This window comes from Mesocricetus auratus, unplaced genomic scaffold (assembly GCF_017639785.1).
Source record: "Mesocricetus auratus isolate SY011 unplaced genomic scaffold, BCM_Maur_2.0 Super-Scaffold_100707, whole genome shotgun sequence".
Classification (NCBI taxonomy): domain Eukaryota; kingdom Metazoa; phylum Chordata; class Mammalia; order Rodentia; family Cricetidae; genus Mesocricetus; species Mesocricetus auratus.
In genome coordinates, this window is record NW_024429269.1 from 10,842,628 (window position 1) to 10,867,593 (window position 24,966).

Below are 24,966 nucleotides of genomic sequence, written 5' to 3' on the forward strand. Positions count from 1 at the left end.
TCCAGAGCTCATGCTGTGTAACATAAGAAATGCTCTAACTACGTGTGTATGCTTCCAGACTGCTCTTCTTCATGAGTACTAAAAAGGAGCCTAAATCACGTTACTACTTAAGTAACACCTTTTCTTCCTACTAGCTTGGGTACATAATAAATTGGTACACAATAAGTTAGTCAAAAGGGAACTTATATAATATACACAATAGCACCAAATACTATGTTTAAGAAATACATCTTTAAACATGACAGGAACTGGGGATGCAGGGAAGTAGTAGAGTGCTTGCTGGTATGTACCAGGCTCTGGGTTGGACCTTCAGCGTCACACACCAACCAACCAACCAACCAGCCAGCCACACACACACACACACACACACACACACACACACACACACACACACACACACACACACACACACACACAGGCACGCACAGGCACGCACAGTAACTAACAACATGCACCCCGGGAACTTGACAACCTGAGTTTGAATCTCAGCCACACCCATTATCAGCGTCAGCCTTTCAAGTCCCAAGACTTCCAATTCCTTCTCTCAACTGGTGATAGCAATAGCTCCATTTTTATGTGTGACACTCTGTCATGCCTGCACACAGGGAACTAACTGCCTGCTGCTCGTTATGTACCCTGTGTGCATCAGGGGCCAAGGCAGCATGAAGGCACACATCTGTGAACCCTGAACTTTTAGGTTTCTGTCTAGACAACTATAAAGAGTTAATTCTTTAGAAAGTGAATTGCTAAGGCTAAGAATGTAGCTCCCTGATAAAGCACAAGTATAGCTAATGTAAGGTCCTGGGCTGACCCCTGCACCACACACATACACAAAATTAAACTGATAAATAATATGGCAAACTAACTTGCTATTTTTCTTAAATATTTTCTTTGAAAAATACCCTTTTAAAATAACATACATTTATAATCCTATTTGGCCTTCAAGAGAATTACTACTCATGAAAATTAAACGACAACTTCAGTCAACTAACAGTCCGACGAGATTGCACAACTTCACGTGACTACTTCTGGATTTTTTTTCGCTAAGTTCAAGAACTGGCATGAAGTTTCATCAGCATGATGCTCACACAACCTTAAATTATCTAGGGAAAGAAAGTCATTCAGCAGCAGCAGCAGCACAAGGCGTAGCATACCTGTCTTCGTTCTTGGCTTCCAGAGGAGGAGCAGGGCCCCTGGACTGGCCGAGGGGATCAAACGCAGAGCCTGAGACACAATTCAAGAGTTTAAATTTATGATTCAGCAAAGTTGAAGAGAATCTTGTATACATAAAGTTACCATTTATTATATGGTATAAGTTCAATAGGCAAAACACTTATCACATGCAAACATTTCATGGAAACTGTTAAGATTGTTAATGCACATGAAGCTATAAACAAAACTTACATATTAACAAGCAAAAACAAAAATAAATTCCTCCTTCAGTATTTACTTCTTTTCTTCATAGGTCTATATTTCTAGTGTGAATTCTAAATTATCAAGCATATAAGGTATAACCTGAGATTAACTTTCTAATTTTTCTTACTGGCATAATAAACATTAATTTTTGTTGGTTTTATTTCCAATTATTTAGCCTATGTATTTAAAGAATATTTTTACATCAGAGTCTCACTTGTACAAACCACATTTTAGGTGCATACTTCAATACATTTTGACCTATTTTGAGTTACAGCACAATTTTACCAGCCCTTTCCTCTGACTCGTCTATTTGACTGCTCATATATGCGCATATTTGACTCTCCATATGTAGCCCAGGCTAGAGAACATGCGGTACACCTTTAGCATCCCATGTGCTGGGGTTACAGGTATGAACCACCACAGCCAGCTTACCCTTTCCTTTCCCAATGGTACCCTAAAAGCATCAGCATCCTGTAATCAATGGCATGTTTGACTTTATTTAAAATGGAAATGATATGCACATACAACAATGGGGGCAGGTGCTGGGGGAATGAACCAACCTCTCAAAGCTGCCTTGGAAAAGCCAGCTGCTCTCACTGCTGTCATGGGTCGAGCAACTCCATCCTTCAAAGAATAAGAATCACTTAAAACTTATTCTTGAGTAAGAACTACACCTGTTGACAAGTCTGCACATAACGCACATCCTACTTTAGTCCCGACTTTGAAAAAATGATTCATTTATTTTTTCTGTAAATTGTTGTTTTGCTCATGTCTGTGTGAGGGTGTTTGATCCCCTGAACTGAAGATAAAGACAGTTGTTGGCTGCCATGTGGGTGCTGGGAATTGAACCCAGATCCTCTGCAAAAGCAGACAGTGCTCTTAACTGCTAATCTCTCCTTTAGCACTGATTTTTCACAGCCATCTCCTCATGCCTTACTTCTGCATCCTTGTGCAGTAACCCTGTCTCTTTCTCTTTCCCCTCTAAAATTGATCAAACTATTCTCTTGGTTATAAAAGAAAAAACCAACTAGTTTATTTGTCAGCTACTCCTGTACTTCTGGCAGATCTCCCATATGCTACTAGAGAAGCCATAGAAATTGCTGTATAGGGCAGCCTAGGGAAACAAGTTCCCGATACTCCAGAAGAGCACAGCATCAGTCTATGTCGACTCCAACAGGAGTCACTTGAGACTCATAGAACATACAAATCCAAAGAAAGCATGCTTCTGAAGACTTAAAGCAGCCAAATGCTACCCACAGTGTAAAGGTGCTACTATATAAGTAACATCTTTGTGAGAATTGTTAAAATACAAGAAGAGGAGAAAATCTTTGGTAATAAACTCTAAGTCACAGAATAAACCACAAGCAGACATACCTGAATAGTCCCTGTCATTGGCCTCCCCATTGATGACGTCAGAGATGTCTTGGACTAATAAACAGAAAAATAAGTTAAACCAATTCCTACAACAGCTGCCTGTAACTTTACAAATCAAACTGTAGTCATTTTTCTTAAGTTTTTCTTCACTCTATCTACCCATCAACACAAATTTTTTCTATTTGTCACTTAATAGTGTGGGATCGATTTGCAAAACTCTTAAACAGGGGTCAGCAAACAACCACCTCCTGCTTTGTAAAGATGGTTTGCTGGACTGCAGCAAAGGCCCACCCCCACCCATTTACACCTGCCTGTCACTGCTTTTGTATTACAAACACTATTGCAGGGATACTTGTGATAAGGACCATTTGATCTGCAAAACTGAAAATATCTGTCCCTTCACATCCTCTTACTGTGAAGCAAGAACAAATGTAAACCCGTCCTTAAGCTTCCAGGAGGAGGCTGCTCTCCTTACTTGTGTAAAGGAAGCGCTGTGAAGGCAAATGCTCTGAGGATTTGGGCTATGAAGTCAATTTGCTGACCTTAGAGTACATGATTATAGGGTTCAAAAAGCTACTCCACTCTAGTCTTTAATTTTTCTACCATTCTTTCTTATTTTATGTAAGGCAAAGAAAATTTAGGTAAGCTAAGTAAAATTAAAAGGATTATTACTCCTAGTGAGTTTAGAGACTATTTTCCTCAAAGGGTGGATAAGTTAAAACCTAGGCATACATCACTGAAATACTTTCTTACATTATTTTTTCATTGGTTAAGTTCTTATAAACATTATTAAGCTTATGTAATATCTAACTTCATGTTCAGCTCATGAATGGAATGTACACAAGAATTGGTTGTAGGAAACAGAAATCAACTGGTAGACAAGAAAGTCTACCAATATAAAAGGGTAATAAAATATAGTTGTGCAAAAATCAAACTTACTAAAATATTCAAAGCTATTACTCAAATTCGACTTTTTAATATGTATACATATATATCTGGATCATGACTTGACAAAGCCCAAATTATTTAGAGCTGCTGCAATATGAACTTACACATATTTTAAGAAGCATCTTAGTATTTTCCACTTCAAAGAACCTACCCCATATCCAGTGGCTATGGGTCTGCTGACCGCTGTGCTTGGTATTTTAGCAGTTACCTTGGGGAGGAAAGGGGCATCATCAGCAGTACTCAGATCAGGCTACACACTAGAAAATGCAGACTCAGTGCTAAAGAGATGTTGCATTTGGTGGTCCTCTCAGGGACATGCACACCAATTGGTTGTCCATTGCCAAATGGTCATACATGCAAATAACATTATATGGACTGAGTAGGTTACATTTAGGAATACTTATATATGTGTATATGCATAAATGCATGCAATGAAAAAAAGAGCTCAGCACCCAATACACAAATACTGCATGATTCCACTGTATGAGGTATTTAGTAGTCAACAGTGTAAAACAGAAATCTGAGTGACAGCTACTGAGTGTTGGGGAAGGAAATGCTGGGGGTTATTGAATGGGCAGGAATTTTAAGTCTGCAAGAGGAGGCCATTTGGAAGCTCTGTCTCTCAACAATGTAAATGTACTTAGCACTACTGGGTTGTACACCTAAACATGACTACAAGGGTAAGTTTTATCACATGATTCCTACAATTTTACTTTTAGTTTGCTTACTGGAGGTCTTCTGCCATGACTGGTTCTCACTGCTTGCTGAAAACCTGTGTCATTCTCCAACTCCTAAAATAAACAGGCAAATTTAACATTCAAAATAAAGGTAATAAAACTTAAAGTCTTCTGGTTCATATTCAAGACACTTTATAATTCATCTTACCTCAAACAGAGACTCCTGTCTTCAAGTTCTACACCCCCCATCCTCCAAATATCAAGGCTCCTTCTACCCCTCTGGAATCTTGGGAAACATCTTTTTGCAAAAAGCTCGGCCAAAGTAGAATTAATTATGCTGGTGGGGACCTTTGACTGCACACATCACAGGAAAGCCTTCAGTGTTTATGACTGAGAATTGTGTATGTGTACATATTCAGCATCATTTAAAATAACCAAAACCCCTAAAAGAGGGTGGAGTCATCACCTGGCTCACCATCAAATATTCACGGTCACACCTTTGCTCCTCCTTTCTCCACTGTAGCTGGAGGAATGAGATTCAAATCTTTCTCTTTTCCTCTCTCCTCTTCCCTACTTTCCCTTCCCCTCTCCTTCCCCTTCCCCTCCTTCCTTGCCCCTCCCCTCTCCCCTTCCTGCCTCTTATATTCAGGGATCACACTACTGCTCCTACCTAAGGAAGTCACAGAATAGAAAGGGTCATATTCTGTCTCACCTGTGATCAGTCTCTCCTGCAGACACTTCCTCATCATGAGGAGACTTACAACATTAATGGAAATATAGCTAAGTAATATTTATATTGCTAAGTATAGGAACTAAATATGACATTGATGGGGGTGAATTGATACAACTGTCCAATCTTGGATATTCAGCCTCAAAACTGTGGCCTAAGCATTTTGCTTTTCTGCATGGTTCCCAGACTCAGGTATTTTGTTATAAAACACTTTAAAAATAAATATAGCCAATACATATAAAATAGTCACTATAAATTAACTAGAAAAAACCCTATGAATAATCAAAACTGAATATCTACATAACCAAGATATTGGCCCAAAAACTTTAAAACATGATTTTATCACATATATGTAGTAGATGTATATATCACATATATCTCATAATATATATGCTTCATACTTATAATTTCATATCAAACTTACAAAATTAAACATATACACAACTCTTAGTCATAAAAACTGGGAACTTTTATGTGAGTCTAAAAGTCAAAGGCAGCCACCACCATAACTGATACCTTTACTTTGGCAGATCTTTTGCCAAAAAGACATCTCTTAAGATCCCTAAACTAGAGCCAGGCATTGGTGGAAAATGCCTGTAATCCCAGCACCCAGGAGGCAGAGCCAGGTGAATCTATGTGAGTTCAAGGCCAGCCTGATTTACAGAGCAAGTTCCAGGACAGCCTCCAAAACAATACGGAGAAACCCTGTCTCGAAAAAAAATCCCTAAACTAGTAGTAAAATTGGACAACAAAGTAATTTCACTAGACAAAAAAGTTTTTTTAAATGGATAATCAATGCTTCAATTACAAACAATAAACACACTCTTAACTTTTCTTTGTGCCTTAATTACCAACTTGCATATAAATATCTTAAGCAATTTCAAATGACTAAGTTATACACTGAAATACTTCTTTCTTTCTTTCTTTTTTTGTTTAGGTTTTGGTTTTTTGAGAAGCTCTGGCTGTCCTGGAACTTGCTCTGTAGACCAATCTGGCCTCAAACTCATAGAGATCCACCTACTTCTGCCTCCTAAGTGCTGGAATTAAAAGTATGTACTACTACTGCTCAGTCTGAGATATTTCTTTCACAGTTCTAGTTAGGATGTAAGAAATCCAAGCATAAGCCAAGTGTCATTTTATTTTGCTGAGTAATTTGTTTAGATGGCTCATATTATTGTTTCAAATTGGATCATGGAGATACACTACCACAACTTGAGAGGGTAGAAAGTTTCTGATTCTTTAAAACGTATACTTTTATGATTCATTAATTCCACTCTGTAACTATATCCTAAGGGAGTTTAATCAAAATGCAGAAATTATTCATGTATACATTTTTATTGTAGTGTTATTTACAATAGCAGAAAACCTGGCGGAAGAAACTTATGATAGAAATATGTCTAATTAACTGAGTGTTTTCAGTGTTATGCAGCCGTGAAAACCCTATTCACTTACATATGTAGCATCATGACATGATTTTCTAAGTGGGGGGAAAAGCAAACAAGATTGCTAATCACAAATATGATAAGAGAAATTTGTATACATATGTAGAAATAAAAGACAACACAACAAAATTCTTAACAGTAATTACATCTTTGGTGTTGGGGAAATGGGAATTTTTAAGACAGGGCTTCAATATGTAGCCCAGGTTGGCCTTCAAATCATGATCTTCCGGCCTCAGACTCCTAAGTGCAAAGCTTACAGGTGTGCACTAGCATATCTGGTTCACACATGGTTGTTTCTGAATGACCAGTTCATCAGCTATTTATTTCCAACAATGGGCATGGACTATTTGTTTTGGGTGGTTTTTGAAGCTTGAACTCAGGGTAGGTAAGCACACTGCCATTTTATTAGTTTTATACTGGGAGAAAAAGGGAGGTTTCATTGTTTGTTTATTAAAACAAAACTAACTGGGAGGGAAACAACCGCACATATCAAAGACAAGAGAATACAACAAAATATTAGGTTACAATAAAGTGTCTGCTGAGTGCTAAGGTCACAGGCATGTCCCCCCACACCCACTCACTGTCCTCACTTTCTGTATTGATCAGTACCTCACAGCCTATAACCCCCTATTTTCCTTCTTGTTTCCTTTCTACATGCCAATTCACAGACAGCGATTTTACTCCAAAAGTAAAAATTCCAGAAAGCCATATGAATTTTAGGACAAAATGAGACTTTACAAAGTCCTACATATACTAGTATTTTATTCTTATATACTTGCAAATAAATTAACAATCACATCTTTCTTTTCTTTGTTTTTGAGACAGAGTGTCATTATGTAGTCCCTACAGGTCTGGAACTTTTTAAGTATACAAAACCAAAATTGATCTTAGGTATCTCCAGGTCATCTGGCCTTTTACTCCTGCCAATGCTAGTGCTGAAGAATACAAATGTATAGCTATCCTGGTTCAGATACAGGAGCTTTCTCAAGTCTTCCCTTCTGCTGCAGCCACTGTCATTGGTAAAAATGAGGTTCTTCGTTAAGTACTTTCCAACTTTTTAATACTTTGCTTAATCTGAAGCACATAAAAAGCAAAAGCCAATTAAACCCAAAGTCTTCATGAGTCAGCTGAATTGGTTAACAAAAGGCCAATGTAAAAATGTTTTTACCTCAGTATCGTAGGCTGGATTGTAGTCGTTAAACCCAGAATAAAGATCGTCCTCATCTGTTTCAGGTGCCAGGTGCACATTTTCCATCATCTGTACCTATTAAAAAATCAGCAATATGAAAATGTTCCCGGTATAATAATTTATTTTTCTGATGCTAGGAATTGAACCCAGAGCCTCATGCATGCTAAGCATGCAACAAGTCATACCCAGGCCTATAATTCTTAGTTCAAACAAGTGTCAGTCAAATTCATTCATATTTTGTGGGTCTTTTTTCCCAATTTCCCAAACAGTCAAAACACACATCTACTGCCCTCATGTCACATTTGCTCCACATCTTCTATGTAAGTGACAGGCAATGAGAGGGTTAACATCAAGCACAGAAAAAACGCAATAATCAATTAACATGTAAGGCAAAGACCGTTATACCCCTAGAATTAGTGCTTGTTATAAAGACCAACAACACAAAAGTCAGCAAGGACGAAGGCAACCAGAATACCTATTCAATATTAGTGGGAGCATAAAATATTACAACTATGCAAAAAGGCCTGCTGCTTCACACTATTAACTTTTTAGGACCTAGAAATTATACTCTAGAATTGAAAACATATGCATACCAAAATACTCATGTAAGAATGTTTAAAGCAAGGCTATTCCTAACAGGTTCAAATGGTCAGACCCAGCGCCCTACAACAGAATGGACGAGCAAACCATGGCACGTCTACGCAGTGGGTGCTGGTCACAGCTAGAGCGCACAGCGACGGCAGCACACAGTTGACACCGTGCAGAAGGACGCCTCACAGAACAGCACGCTGGCCACCGCTTCACCTCTGTAAAGTTCCAGAACAGGCAAAACCAATCCATAGTAGAAAACAGTCACAACAGTGGCTGCTTCCTGTGGCTGGGTGATAGACAGTTACTAAAAAGGGGCATGAGTGAATTTTCTGGAATGGCGATAAATGTTCTCTATCTTGACAAGGATTTGGGTCACACAGGCATACAAGGTGAAAGTTCAGCAAAGGGGTTGGGAGTGTCACACCACAGTAGAGCGTTTGTCTAGAAAATCCAGCAAATATGTCCTTAGTTCAGCTCTTCTTTGTAAATTTTATGTCAAAAGAAAAAAATCTAAACAAATGTCCAAACATAAGCCACACAGGGTGTATTTAGGGGAAAGTTTAATGCCTATAATTTACTCCGAAAAGCACAGAGAGAGAGATGTGGATATATAATAAGGAAATGAGGGGAGGCACCAGGTAACAGTCGGAAGTCTTCATAATAAATGCTGAGAAAGATGAAAGGTAGGCAGAAAACCATGTCAATACAAAGTGGACTTGAAGGAGAGCTGTGTGTTTTGTACACTCCAACTGTGCTAACTACATCAGCATCTGGAAAGAGCCCAAAAGGTCACTGAGATAAGTCAGTGTTTTAGGAAAACTGGAGTGGTGGTGAGGAGGGTAGTCAACAAGTGTAGCACTGAACTGCAAAATCCGTCTAGCTTGGATCTTCAGTGTGCTGGTAAACTCCAAAGAACATTCCTTTTACTCCTATTGTGGCATAATACCAAGTTTATGTGGCTTCTCAGAACTTTTTGAATACTAAGACGCTGCTTTGGGGATTCATATACTCTAAACAACCCCACCCCGTTTTATATTGTATGTTTTCACTTTCTACAGATTTCCCTGTTCTGTAAGTTTCTGTTTCATTGGTTTCTCCTGAGATCTCCTTCCAGTGGAGTGTCTGCCGCTAGCTTAGGACAGCTTGTTTCTTTTCAGTGAAGATCACGTGGTGGTGCCAGGGGACCTAAGCATGGGTTAACCCGACCATCAACTTCGGAAGTTCAGCAGTGAACCCTAGGGGCTTACGTTCAATAACCAGAGTCTATACTTATACCCTTCAGTTCAGAAGCCAGTAACATGGCTCAGCAGATAAAGATGCCTGTCACATAAGCATGGCGACCTGAGTTCCATCCCCAGAACCCACATCAAGGACAGAGGGAACAGACAAAGCTGTCCTCTGACCACCAGAGATGCACTTGGCATGTACTCACCCCTCACCCTCATCATACACACACAATAATCAACCAAGCAAGCCAGCAGCCTTTGTACCAGCATTATTTACATTCTTTAACAGGAAAAGCAAAACTTCAGCACTTGCTTTGGGCCACCGACCTGGTGTCAAATTCACTGCTGTGCCTAGGCACACCTACCAACTCCACCATTATATCCCAGAGTGGTGCAAACAGCCTTTCCACACTGACATCTTTCAAATATTTAGTGGCTTTTTAAAAAATATGTCTATCTTTGATGACCTGGCCAGCTTCACAAGTGTTTTTCTTTTGTTTGTTTTGTTGTGTTGTTTGGGGGCCAGGGGTGGTGGTTGTTTTGTTCTTTTTTGAAACAAGGTCTCACTACATAATCCTGGCTGGCCTGGAACTAATTCTATACACCAGGGTGCCTCAAACTCCCCAAGATCTGCCTGGTTCTGCCTCCCAACTGCTTGGATTAAAGACACGTGCCACCATGCCCAACAGAACACTCAGATTTAAACTTTGTTTGCATGGTTGTATAGCATTTTCTGGGTCAATGTAATAGTGAACCATGTTCACTGTTTACTTCAGCTCTCCTAAAAGATCAAGGCTCTCCCCCTTTAAACTGCCCTGAAGGGCATGGTGGCAGGCTAAGGAAGAAAATGCTGAAGGCTCAGAAGTTCAAGGTCAGCCTCAGCTACACAGCAAGTTATAAGCTATATCTCAATGAAGTGTATCATTCATTGGGTTTCAGTATATTCAAAGGGTGTACAACCATCACTGCTATCCAGAACATTTTATTCATCCTATAAAAACAAAATCCTGAGAATCTTCAGCAATTATGACCCATCCCTCCTTTCCCCCAGCCCCTGAAAGCCACTAAACAATTTCCTGCCTTTATAGATGAGCCAATTGCAGATATTTCACGTGCATGAAACTGTACAGTATGTAGCATTTATGTGTAGATTCTTTCATTTAGCATGTTTTCAGGGTTCATGTTACAGTTTTATTATACTGCATTCTTTTTCACAGCTCAATCATAAATTTATAACATTTGGCTTCTCTGTTCATTAGTTAATGAACAAAGGGTTGGCTCTACTTTTGAGCTTTTATGAATAATATACAAGTTTTTGCACAAATGCACTTTCTTTTTTAAGATTATGTGTCTGTGTTGGGAGCTGCCCAACATGGGTGCTGGAAACTGAACTCAGTCCTACGGGAAGGCATCGAGTGCTTTTAACTACCGAGCCATCACCTCTCCAGCCCTTGCTGAGTGTATGTCCAATTCTTCGGGGTATATACCTAGGTATGGAATTGCCAGGTCACATAGGGACACTGTGTTAGCTTCTGAACAGCTACCAATTTTCTGAGAAGTGATAAAATATTACAACATCCTACCTAGTACCACTTGGGATGTTAATCATTCCCTTTTCCATTATACACACACTGTATAGGCTACCTGCCCATTAGTCACATACCAGCTATCTCAGTTATGAGGTTAAATGTTCTGGTATTACAGTCCTTGTCATTTCTTTGTCATTGGTCCTAAAGCACAAGAACAGAGCTGTTGGCAATTCAAACATGCCAAAGATGAGCCAGAAAGTATTTTCTTGTATTTTTGGTTGTGAGCCTAGCCTCTAATAGCTGAGCCATCTCTCCAGCCCAGGAAATATTTTATTTAAGTACTGACACACTTTATTAAAGAAGTGTGAATACAGAACAGGAAAAAATTAGAGAAGAGAATACATATTACTTTCATCACAGTATGCTATTATAATTTTCTATTTTATTATTACTGTTAATCTCTTACAGTGGCTAATTTATAATTCAAAATTTATCATAGGCATATACATATATGAAAAAACACCTTTGATCCCAACATTGAGAAGGTAAAGGCAGGTGGATCTCTGTGAGTTCAAGGCCAGCCTGGTCTACAGATCGAGTTCCAGGACAGCCAGGGCTGTTACACAGGGTACCTTGTCCTGAAAAAAAAAAAAGTGTTTGAAGGGTTCAGTGTGATAAGTGGGGTCTTTGACTATATCCCCTAAAGAGGGAAATACTATGCTAAACCAGTGGCTTTCAAACCTGAGCATGCATCAGAAGCTTAAAGGTTTGTTCATTTCAGACAGCTGCTCCTCAGCCATCTATGCATCTGGTTCAAGAAATCTTGAGTGATGGAGATCCTTTGATCTCTCAGAATGTAAATTTATTGGGATTTATTTTGGTGCGTGTTTTTGTTTCTGACACAGGGTCTTATGTAGCCTATGCTGGCCTTGAACTCCTGCTTCTACCTCCCAAGAGCTGGGGTGACAGATATGAGTAATTCCACCCAGCCAGAATGTGAATTCCTTTATATGGGTATGGTTGCTCCTGCATGTGTGTGTTTGTACATGCACATGTGTGCAGGTGGAGGCAAGAGGTCACCCTACCCTTGCTTTTGGAGACAAGACCTCTCACTGGGACCTGGAGCTCAGATTTAGCCAATCTACTGACCAGTGAGCAGCACAAGCCCTCTTGTCTTCACTGTTCTGAAGTTGAGATCATAAGCACGTACCAGCCACTCCACAACAGGTTCTCATCCTTTTGCAGCAAGCACTTTACCCACCGAGCCATCTCCCCAGCCCTAGATTCTAAACGAGTTCCCAAGTGGTGCTGATGCTGCCCGCCCAGGGACCACGATTTCAGAACCACATGCTGAAGAACTTCCTGCTTGCAAACCCATCTGACATCAATTTAGTTTATTCATAAGTCTCTGAAACGATCAGCTTTTAGAACTAGACCTTTCTTCTGGGTCACAACCAGACTTATACACACACACACACACACACACACACACACACACGGGAAACATCAGATAGCTGAATAAACCAATAGTGGAAATTTTAAAGATGTGGAAGGCTAGAAAAAATTAAGTTATTACTCTTTACTAACAATCATGAGTGGCTAACAAATAGTACAACTGAGGGTTTCTAAATTCTCCAAGGTCTTTCAAAAATAATCTGATATACTGTCATCTCAATATTGCCAGTGAAACCATTTTACATGGGAAAGTTCTTTCTTTTTATTTACTTCTACTGTGATAGGCCGTCCATGCTCAAAGTGTCTATTGTAGTTTCTTTAAAGCTCGTAACCAGAGTAGAAAATAAAGTCTATAAAAAGCAAAAGTAGTGCTGGGGTGGTGGCGAACCAGCACTTGGGAGGCAGAGGCAGGAGGATCTCTGTGAGTTCGAGGCCAGCCTAGTCTACAGGATAGGGCCACAGGAGTGCCAGGACAGCCAGGGCTGTTACATAGAGAAAGCCTGCCTCAAAAAAGCAAAACAAAATAACAACAACAACAAAAAAAAGTGGAATTTTATGTCTAGAAAAAAATCTTGGAAAAACAGTAGTCTGCCATCTCTTATCTTTGCATCCTTGAATTCAACCAACTGCAAATTGAAAAATATTTGGGAAGAAGATTTATCTTTACTATACACACACTTTCCCTCCCTTTTCTCTATTCTCTGAACAATTTGGCATAACGATCACTTATGCATCAACGAATAGTCTAAGATGACGAAGTGGGGAAACTTAGATACAATGCAAATATCATGCCACCTTTTATTAGTGAATGAGCATCTGGGAAGTTTGGTACCCCGGGCAAGTGGTGTCTAGAGCCAACCTTACGGGTATAAATGTTTTTATCTTTGAGAGACTGTGCTTTATGCATTCTTTTTTGTACTTCTGCTTTCAGTCCCGATTACAAGGCAATTTCGAAGTATTAGAAATATTTGCTGAGAAACTCTGCAAGTGTCACCGGTGCCGTGGCATCGCCAAGCCGAGCCACTTTGGCCCGGGTCGCTATGCCAGGTGGTGCTAGCGGGGATATCCACCAGCTGAGGAGGATCACTCACAGAGTGCGGGCAGCGGAAACGCATTCGCCACAGCGGGGCTTGGGCGCCGCCAGCCCGCCTGCCCTCGAGACCCCACCGGTCGCTCACGCACCCGGCAGGTAGCAGGGCAGCAGGGCGGACGGCCACGAGGGCCCGGCCCTTCTCCTACCTCGCGCCGAGGGGAGCGGGCTGACCACGAGTGGGCACGGGGAAGACGCGACGCCTGAGCCTCCGCAGGCCAGAGCCGGACGCCCAGCCGTTGCCAGGCGCGAATCCAAGGAAGCCGCTCCCACAGTCCTCCGCGCCGCCTGGGAGAGGCCGGAAGCTCGGTACCGGAAGTGCAGGGTTGCCGGGAACTGCGGGCTGCAGGGTTGGCAGAGTGATTGCGGGGACTGACCTGGGAGTTGCCAAGTGAGCCGGGGTGATCACAGAAGGAAACCAAAGTCTTGTGAACTCCGAGGCAACCATCCCGAGAGCTGGCAACCAGGGCGCGATGCCCGGGTGAATTAAAACGTGTCCCGGAGCCACCATGCACGGCTTGGAAACCTTGGAAGGCAGTTTTCTGTGCAACAATGCGTAGAAATTGTATTCATCGCACGACAAATTGTCACATGAGCCTGTCGAGGTTCTTTATAAATACATTTAACCTGAAAAATTAAAAAAGTAAAGGTAATGTAATGCTGGGCGTGATAACGCACACCTGTGATCCCATCACTTGTGAGGTGGACACGGGACCATCGAGCATACAGGGCCATCAGGGGGACACAAGGCCCTCCTCCGGAACAAAAGCTGGACATGTTGACTTGAAGTCCATTATAAAAGACCGAGGTTTCCTAAGCTTGAATTGCTCAATTGTGTCGGAAAGTCTTTGCATGTGTAGCATCCACCTTACCCGCCCATGGGACACATGGAGGTGGGTGTAGGGGACAGACCCGGGCTACGTGGTATGCTTTGAAGATTAAAGCCCTTTGTCTCTTTGTACCAGCATTCAGAAGATAACAGTGTTAAACTAATTTGTTAGCTTGCTAGTGGGATAAATCCTACAGTTATTGACAGTATCTGACTACTGTGCTTCACTCAGAGCAAATAGACAATAAGTACTTGTTAAGGTAATTTGTGAACACCATAGAACCCTTTTTTTTTATCAAGTTATTGCACTTCAATACAGAAAGAAGAAAAAAATTACAGTCACTGAATCTTTTTTTTTTCAAGACAGGGTTTCTTTGTGTATCCCTGGCTGTCCTAGAACTTGTCCTGTAGACCAGGTTGGCCTCGAATGCACCAGAGCTCTGCCTGCCTCTGCCTCCTGAGTGCAGGAATTAAAGGTGTGTGCCCCTAACCTCCAACACTGAATGATTTTTAATGACTGCACATCAGGGTGCCCAGACCTTGTCTGAGAAGACATTATTATATTTTGTTAAAATAAAAGTTCCCCAGGCAACACATGCTTATCTGTTCACATAATTATTGAATGGATTGTCAGGGTTTGTGATCACTTACATGTAAAGTTGGGTGAGTGGGAATCAGACAAGCATGAATCCCATGGCGTGAGCAATGGAGTAAAAGCGAGCTTCATATATGAATATGGAGAACACCAGAGGAAAAGCGGGTTGGGGGCATTGGGTTTAGTTTGGAACACATTGAGTATCAGGTGCCTATAGAATACTCAAGAAGAGATGTTGAGTGAGCAGTTGTATACGAAGAGGGCTGGGGATATAGCTCAGTGTTAGAACACTTGCTTGCCATGTACAAAGCCCTGATTCTGATTCCCAGCATCACAATAAACAGGCTCAGAACAGAGACCCCATCTATAGATACACATTCGGGATTCATTCATTCCTAAAAACGATGGTTTGGAAGGTGGTGAGTAAGAGATATATTTTAGGATAAGGGGATGTAGAAAGGCAAAAAAGGAAGGACGAGAGAAGGTAATGAGGGTGGGTAAACATGAGCAAAACAAATTATGTGAATGTATGAAAGGTTACAATGAACGCTGTTGTGTGTGAGCATATAGCAGTTTAAAACACTTCTTTAAAACTGAACCTTAGTATTGAGATTTTATAGAAGAAGAGCCCTTAATGACTCTCTTCAGTGGTCAGACATAGGTAGCCAAAAATCAGACAGACAGCATTGGAAGACAAGGAAGCCAGTGTGTTCAGCAGGAGGGAACTGCACACACAGAAGGAATGTGGTTGAGGGATTAAGTCTAAGCAAACGATATTTTAGTATATTTAATAATTCAGGGTCACCTTTAACTTATCAGGAACGCTCAATAGATAGTGGAATAGAAGTCTGCTTCTGCAGGGTTACCTGGTTATTGGGGATCGCTATTAGTCAATTTCAATGAAATAGAAATGAAATACCTAAGGTAAAATAACTGTTTGGAAATGTTTATTTTGCACATGTTTTTGGAAGACTAAAGACAAATGACATGAGTCAGGCTCTAACAAGAGCCCCATAACAAATAGGAGCCGTGTGTGTATGAGCAATCGACCACAACATCAGGTAGGAAGCCACCACTAGCTTCAGCCTGGTTTAACCCTGTTTTGTTCTGTTCTTGTTTTGACTTTTTTGTTTGTTTTTGTTTTTGATAGGTGTCTTAGTTATGGTTACTATTGCTATGATGAAACACCATGACCAAAAGCAATTTGGGGAGGCAAGGATTTATTTGGCTTACATTTCCACAGCACTCATCATTGAAGGAACTCAGACAGGTGAGATAGTTGGAGGCAGGATACAGAGGCTACAGAGAGGTGCTGCTTCCTGGCTTGCTCCTCATGGCTTTGTCAGCCTGCTTTCTTACAGAACCCAGGACCACCTGCCCAGGGATGGTACCACCCATGTTGGCTGAGTCCTCCCTCATTAGTCATCAATTAATAAAATTACCTATAGCTGGATCTTATGGAGGCATTTCCTCAATTGAGGTCCCCTCCTTTCTGATGATCTAGTCTGTGTGTTGACATGAAACTCGCCAGGATAAAGTTTTTTTTTTTGGTCTTCGTTTTGTTTTTTACACAGTCTTATTTATCCCAGGCTAGTCTGAAACTTGCTATGTAGCAAGGATGACATTGATTTCCCAATTCCCCTTGAGTGCTGGAATAACATATATATCAACACATTTAGTTTTATACAGAACTGGGAATAGAATCTAGGTCCTCATTCATGTTAGCCAAACATTCTATCGAGTCATGTCTCAAGTCATCACGTTTTGATGCAGGGTCTTATGTGTGGCCCAGGCTGCTCTCAAAATCAGGCTGGTCTCAAACTCAAAATCCATCTTCCCTAACCTTCCACATGCTGGTGTTACAGGTGTGTGCCACTACACTAACTAGGTTTAGGCTTTTAGATCATTCTTTGTATTAGAACCGAATTAGGGTCCTAAGGAAAATTCCTTATTCTTTTTAAGAGCACACAGACAACCCAGTGGTCCCACTTCTCAGAGGTTCCACACTGTCTCTCCATACCTTTGCCCTTAAGACAAAAGTGAATGTTGGAGGAAAACCTGCCTCCAGGCCATAGCAGAATAAAGAGACTCAAGAAGGCTGCCTATGACTAGTAAGAAACAGAGAAAGGCAGTGGTGTATGGTGAGGGCCTGAGGTATTTTTTCAAGATGGAAGAGATTAGAGCATGTTAATGCTACTGGCCCTAAGACAATAGAAAGAAGCTGGGATGAAGGAGAGATGGCTGAGACTGTGGGGACTGGAGAATGGCAGAGAAAGACTAGAAGGTGGGAGCATCTGAACTGTTTTAATCTGGTGGCAGATTGACACCAGTGTTAATGAGTTTGTAGCTTTGAATTTACCAAGGATTTTACTTTTGCAGACAGTTGCAAGGGAATCACGGAGGGGAATATGTTTTGATGATAGATGCGAAGCTTAGTATAAAAACCTAAAGGAACTGAAGCTGGTGGGCTATTGAATAGGGACGGAGTGGAAGAGGCAGCTTAGCTGTGCAGATGAGGGGTAAAGTGCTTGCTACGCAAGCCTGACATCCTGAGTTTCTTCCCGAGCACCATGCTGGGAGCAGAGAACCAGCTACTGAAAGTTGTCCTCTGGTCACATGTATGCTGTGATACAAGCATGTCTGCACTCACACACTACACAATGATAGTAACCTGAAAATTCTTTTAAAAGTATGGATGAGGTTAGCAGAGTTGCAATAGGATGACAGCAGATTGGACATTGGGCATTTCGAATTAGTGATGATGGAAGTAGTTGACAAGGTCTAACAGTTGATGAGTATGGTCTGGTGGAAGCCATTTATAATGTGAAGTCACTAGAGTGGAGAGATCCACCGCAAACCAGGTAACAATGACTGAGAAAAATGAGGAAGTTGGAATGGGCTGTGCTAGGTCTGAGTCACACTACAACTAGAAACAGTTATTCTTTTTTCCAATAAATAATGCAATCTCAGGGTTCACAGTGTGATCAAATATCCCACGATAGAAGACAGCATTTTTCTGTCTCAGCAATCACTCCTCCTCTCTCTTCCTCTTACAACCCAGACGGCTCTGCCATCCATCCTCTCTTGTCTCAGCAATCACTCCTCCTCTCCCTTCCTCTTACAACCCAGACGGCTTTGCCATCCATCCTCTCTTGCCTTTGCTGTTACCAGGACTTTCCTGGATGTTTTCATGACTTCCATCTTGCCCTCATGCAGCTGGTTCCACACTGAGCGATCATGCTCAAATGAAAAATTGATCACATCCCCTGCTCAAAATCCCCTGCCCCCACACCTACACTTGACCCTTGACTCCTAGGCAAACTCTCAATTCCATGATGTATCTAGATGTCTATCATGGTGTTACTCATCCCTGTGGTCTTACTCAGAACTCTTTGTTCCTGCTAATGGAAGAAGAAAAGGATGTGCGAGTTGTTTGTTTAGGTAGCTGGGTGAGTTGTTAGAGAGGCTAAAGAGCAAGGCTTGGAAGAACAAAAGCTCAGGGAGTTAATACAGTCAGACGGTGCTCAGAAACCAGCTGCCTCTGTTACAGACCCCAGAACTCTCAGCTTACTCAGGGTAAGTTGTTCATCTGAACCTGCTGTTGTGGGCGGTTCTCTACTGGGTACCTCACCATGCAGTGTCCCTACATTCCTGGCACTTTTTGCCTTGCTAATGACAGGGCTCCTTTGTAGGTACTGTGAGCCTTTCTGTTGTCTTAATCTTCCCTTTCGAGCTAAAGTCCAGCAGTGGGGAATGAACTGACCAGTTTAGGCTAAAATGCTAAGGTCTCCAAATTAGGAAATTCAAAAAGGGAGTGTGGGCTCCCCTCAAGCTTCCATTTACCTATTCAGGAATTCTCTAGGAAGGAAGAGGTGTTCAGATGCTGGACATCTCAAAATGGCTGATATCCACAATACCTTCGTGTTGTCCTCCTGGTTTGGACATCCTGCCTTGGCCACACCAGATATTTTTGTTTGCTTTATCATTTTTAATCCTTTATGTTTGTTGGACTATGTAGTTCAGGTTGGCCTGCAGTTCATTGTATCTCATGCAAGCCTTGAACTCATGCTTCTTCTTCAACCTCCCAAGTGCTGCAATTATAGGTGTGCACCACCATGCCTGGTGCACACTTGGGGTTTTGCAAATCACTGGAAGAGTAACCTCTTATTCTCAGGGTCCATTCCTCCAGTGCTTTTTCCAGTTGGCGTCCATAATCACGGCTGTATTCATTCTCTAGAGTTGTCATCACAGACTTCTGAAGGTTGGGGCACCTCAACAAGAGAAATGTAATCTTCTAGAGGCTGGAAGTCAAGATCAAGGAGCCAACATGTCTGACTTTTTTGGAGGACTCTCCCTTACTTGTAGATGATGACCCTCTTCTCGCCTCTTTCCACGGCTGCTTCTGGTGGCTCTGTGCACCCTGTCCTCTCTTCTCTTTCTACATTGACACTAGTCTGGCTGAACTCAGGAGCCTCGGGACTCAAAGCTGAGGTAAATTACAGCGCTCCTCTGTGGTACTCTGGGTGAGTGTCCCACACAGTCTCAGGCATCTGAGCACTTGGTCCCCAGTAGTGAGACTGTTTGGAAAGTTTAACAGGAATGGCCATACTGGAGGAAGTGTGTCGCTGGGTATGAGCTTGGAGATTTCAACAGCCATGCGGTGTTTCCAGTGTGCTCTCTGCATTTCCTACTTGCACTCAACCTGGGAGTTCTTGGCTTCCAGCTGCCATGTTTGCTGCCTACTGTCCCCCGGTATGAGCCCTAACTCTTTGGAACCATAACCCTTAAAGAAACTCCTCTACAAGTTGCCTTGGCCATGGTGTTTTATCACAGCAATCCACAGTTGTACTTTCTGTGCTGTGAGTTGTACATGGTGAACCACAGTCTGAAACTATTACTATAGTGAAACGAGAAATTTAGATATTCTGAGCTAGAGTGAAAGAGATCATATTCACACAGCTTATATGACAGTGTTGTAGTAGTATTTTATTTCATTATTAGTTATTGTTGCTAATCCTTTACTGAGCCTAGTTTATGAATGAAACTTGAGTACATGTATATGTGTGTAAAAAAAGCCTGTGTGAGCTGGGCGTTGGTGGCGCACGCCTTTAATCCCAGCACTCGGGAGGCAGAGGCAGGCAGATCTCTGTGAGTTCGAGGCCAGCCTGGTCTACAAAGTGAGTTCCAGGACAGCCTCCAAAGCTACAGAGAAACCCTGTCTCGAAAAACCAAAAAAAAAAGCCTGTGTGTGTGTGTGTGTGTGTGTGTGTGTGTGTGTGTGTGTGAGACATATGTAGAGTTTGTTGCTATCATTAGTTTCTGATATTATTGAAGGTCTTGACATGTACTCCTCATGAATAAGGGGAGACTACTGTACTCTTTTTAAAACCATTTAGTGTGTGTGTGTGTGTGTGTGTGTGTGTGTGTGTGTGTGTGTGTAAGAGAGGCCAATTTACAGGAGTTGGTTATCTCCTTCTACCTTGTGGGGCCGCCAAGTGTTTTAAATGCTGAACCATCTCAGTAGCTTCAATGTACTCTTTCAAGACCCTATCACCCAATGCATTCACATTCTGTGGTACTAGGACTTACTGCTACACCAGGCATTGGTGGTGCCTGCCTCTAATCCCAGCACACAGGAGGCAGAGGCAGAGGAATCTCTGTGAGTTTGAGGCCAGCCTGGTCTGAAATGATGGGCGAGGGGAGTGGTCCCAGGGGACGCAAGCTCACCTGAAGCTGGGAACGCCCCCATCTCAAAAAACCAAAACCAAAACCAAACCAAACAAAAAAAGACTTACTGTTGCAGTATGTGAATTGGGAGCAGGGCTAACAATTCCAGTTCATGGCATCAGGTTTATCTTTATTCACAAAGTGTGTTGACCTTCATTGTCATGGCATAAAGCAGTTTCACAGAATTTATTTTGAGTTGCTCCTGACCACTGGTCTAGGCCTGCAGCCTAAGGCAGGAGGTGGTAGAAACCTTTAGAGGTGGGGCCTAGTGGGAAATTTTAGATCCCTGGACTGTGCCCTGAGGAAATGGTGGGATGCTGACCCCCTCTTCTGTCTTTCAAGTCCCAGCCATGAAGAGAGCAGCTTGCTGCGCCCCGTGTCCCCATCATGATGTACTACCTCATCGCCCCACACAATGGAGCTAACAACTATGAAGTTGAACTTCAAAGTCCAAGCCCAAATAAACCTTTCTCCATAAGTTGGTCCCAGTCTTTGATACAATAATGGAAAGCTTACTGATATAACTGGATTCCTAATACCTAGCATGGCAAACACTCGACTCACGTGACCTGTCATCTGTTCTATCCAGAAAATACTATTAAGTCCGCTTAAATATTTTTTTAAAAAATATTTTATGTGCATTAGTGTTTTGCCATGGGTTTTTTGTCCCCTGGAACTAGAGTTATAGACAGTTACAAGCTGTCATATGCATGTTGGTAACTGAACCCAGATCCTCTGGAAGAACAGTCAGTGCTTTTAACCACTGATCCAACTCTTCAGCCTTAAAACATGTAGCCCAGCCTGGCCTCAAACTTGTGATCCTCCTGCCTCCTCCTCCTCCTTCAGCAACTCCTACCAGTGTGCACAATGACAACCCACCAGTTAAATATTTTAAATGATCATAGCACCTTTTTTTCTTTTAAACATTATCTCCAATTTAGGATCTCACTAAATGGCATTAATAATTCTATAAAAAAAGATAAACATTGTTTTTCCAACTGACCCCAATAAAGCTCACAGAAATTATTCTCCTGACCTTTGGACAGAATGTTTAGGTTCTAAGTTGGAAATAAAGAGTGCACTCATATTTCTACCCAAAGGATCACTCCGTGAGCTAAGATCTGCAGAATTTCTTACTTCTAAGTTACAGATTAACTTGATCTCAGTCAGTAATTTCAATGTGTTCTTGAAAAATAAGGGCATCGAACTGTAACTTACCTTAGTAAAGGGGTCCTATTCACATCATAAAAACCACAGCCACTAACTTGTTGAAATTAGCATGAGATACACAAGGAGTCATGATGTGCTGCAAACTGTACCCACAGTATTTCATGGCCTAAAGGCAGTGTATAAAGAACACAGTTTTGTTCAAATAATTTATATTAAAGAGTTCAGTGCTAACTTTATAAGCACACTGCTGACCAAATGGGAGTTACTCAAGACAGGTGACTAAAGATCACTCTTGACTTCTTGAGTTTTTGGAATGCAGGTAATCAAACCTTGTGCTAAAGTTACACATACTGGGCCTGTGCTCTGCCACTGAGCTACAGCTCCTACCCCAGTGCTGATGGTTTTTCAAAGGATAAAGGCACCATCTTAGCCTTCAATTACAAGGCAACCCAATTCAAAGGTACATATGAAAATAAAATTAATAAGCCACCTGTGGTGGCTCATACCGGTAATCCTAATACTCAGGAGATTAGAGTATAGAATTGCTTCACTTTCAGGCCAGCTTAAGCTGGAGTTCAAGACCACATCTAAACATCAATACCACCCCAAAGAAGAAAAAGGAGAAAAATTAATGATACCAACTACAGAGTTAATGCAATATGCTAGTCAAAACAGCAGTATAGTATGTCTGCTTTTTCTCTTCTTTCTTTCCTTCCCTTCCTTTCTTTCTATCTTTTTAAAAATTAATTGATTTTATGTACATGGCTCTTTTGTCTGAATGTATGTCTGTGTACCATGTGTGCCAGGTACAAAAGAGGGAATCAGATCCAGATTCCAACTGGAATTACAGATGGTTGTGAGATATCATGTGGCTCTGGGAATCAAACAGTATTCTTCTGGAAGAGCATCAAGTGCTCTAACCACTGAGATATCTCTCCAGTCACTCTCTTTCCATTTTTTATTCAGAGTTTTATTCTGAATCATTATTTTCACTTAAGTCTTCTTCCAAAATCTACACTCATGATCTTAGCATTATCACCACTTCAAAATTTTAATGTCTACTAAAAAGATTAAGTAGTTGAATTGATTTGCATATATATAATTATCCACATACTTATAATTTCTATTTTCAAGTCTTTTTGCAGTACTGAAAATCAAACCAAAGGCCTCATGCATACAATACAAGTACCCAGCCACCAAGCTACATCCCAAACACTTCACTATTCTTTTTTCACCCGAAATGGTAATTTTTCAGGAAAAAGGTCTCAGGTTACTGGGAGCTTCAGAGGCACTTCCAACCATTATTTTGAGTTTACTACCTTTGATAAGTACGCTCCAGTCTCGGTCCTGTCCACTTTGACTGGATTTTGTAGATCTTTCTTCATCCTATTGGGAGCTTCTCCTGTGCTGAACTTCACCTACTGTTCTCACCTTTTCTACTGTCAAGGATAAATAGAATACTTGGAGGCAAAGATGAAGTTCTAAGGAAAAAAATCACCATTTGGAAATGACCCAGAGGAGGTCTGCTCTGTAGAAGAGACACTAAGACCCGGATCAGGATCCCAGGACCCTGGCTTTTGCTAAGAAAGCTAAGACTAACTTGGGGAAACGTCTGGACCAATTGAGAGGGTGGAATGTCTTCATTCCAGGGAGCAGCCAGATGCAGGCCACTGGGGAGTGGCAGCCCGGAAGCATCAACAGCAGCTGCGGTTCCCAGAAGCTATCTTAAGAAGTTCCTCAGGAAAGTGCACCCATGTCCCAGCCAGCATCCAGTGCCATTTTCTGTGTGACATACCCTGCCACATCAGGGATCACTGGAGCCTCAGACACACCTGCACCTAGAGGAGCAATAGAGATGGGTCCACAGGAGTGTAAGAACACACTCAACAGCATAAAGAGCAATAAGGCACCACCTGAGGCTAGTGGTGCTACAAAAACAAGACCTGAACATCCCACCACAGATGAAACAGAAGCAAAGAAACCTTAAAAACAACTTTATAAAGATGACTGAGGAAAAACAAACAAACAAATAAATAAATAAATAAATAAATAAAGCCAGGTGTTGGTGGCTCATGCCTTTAATCCCAGCACTCGGGAGGCAGAGCCAGACAGATCTCTGTGAGTTTCAGCACAGAATTCTACCAGAATTTCAAAGACCAGTTAATACCAATTCTCTTCAAATTGCTTCAAATAATAGAAACAGAAGGAACATTGCAAAACTCTTTTTATGAGGCTACAGTTACTCTGATACCCAAACTACACAAAGATGCAACTAAAAAAAGAGAATTACAGAAAATTTCTCTCATGGACATTGATGTGAAAATACTCGATAAAATACTGGCAAACCAGATCCAAGAATACATCAGGAAAATCATCCACCATGATCAAGTAGGCTTCATCCCAGAGATGTAGGGATGGTTCAACGTATGAAAATGTCAATGTAATCCACTAAATAAACTGAAAGAAAAAAGCATATGATCATCTCATTAGATGCTGAAAACGCCTTAGATAAAATCCAACTCCCATTTATGATAGAAGTCTTGGAAAGAGCAGGGATACAAGGAACATACCTCAACATAATAAAATACAGCAATCCAACAGCCAACATCAAACTAAATGGAGAGAAACTCAAAGTGATTCCACTAAAATCAGGAACAAGACAAGGCTGTCCACTCTCTCCATATCTACTCAACATAGTACTTTAAGTTTTAGATAGAGCAATAAGACAACAAATGGAGATTAAGGGGATACAAATTGGAAAGGAAGAAGTCAAATTTTTGCTATTTGCTGATGATATGATAGTATACATAAATGACCCCAAATATTATACCAGGGAACTCCTACAATGGGTAAACATCTTCAGTAATGTGGCTGGATAAAAGATTAACTAGCAAGTAACAGCATAATATATCTTGGGGTAACTCTAACCAAACAAGTGAAAGACCTATATGTCAAGAACTTTAAGTATTTGAAGAGGA

At 41.3% G+C, this 24,966-nt stretch overlaps 1 protein-coding gene across 4 annotated transcripts in view; it reads right to left on the bottom strand.

Moving 5' to 3' along the window:
* Nucleotides 1-13,943, bottom strand: part of Ift88 (intraflagellar transport 88) — a 94,294-nt gene extending 80,351 nt beyond the window's left edge. The window contains exons 1-7 of one of the 4 annotated variants that reach the window (XM_040740628.1): nt 13,817-13,943; nt 7,756-7,851; nt 4,467-4,529; nt 3,890-3,946; nt 2,791-2,844; nt 1,977-2,040; nt 1,155-1,224 (exon numbers count right to left, since the gene is read on the bottom strand). In XM_040740628.1, the coding sequence (XP_040596562.1) occupies nt 1,155-1,224; nt 1,977-2,040; nt 2,791-2,844; nt 3,890-3,946; nt 4,467-4,529; nt 7,756-7,845 (398 nt within the window). In that variant the 5' untranslated portion in view covers nt 7,846-7,851; nt 13,817-13,943. Of the gene's footprint in view, nt 1-1,154; nt 1,225-1,976; nt 2,041-2,790; nt 2,845-3,889; nt 3,947-4,466; nt 4,530-7,755; nt 7,852-13,668; nt 13,692-13,759; nt 13,778-13,816 lie in introns of those variants that run through there. The other 3 variants (XM_040740629.1, XM_040740630.1, XM_040740627.1) reach the window with 3 other exon arrangements.
* Nucleotides 13,944-24,966: the final 11,023 nt, after the last annotated feature.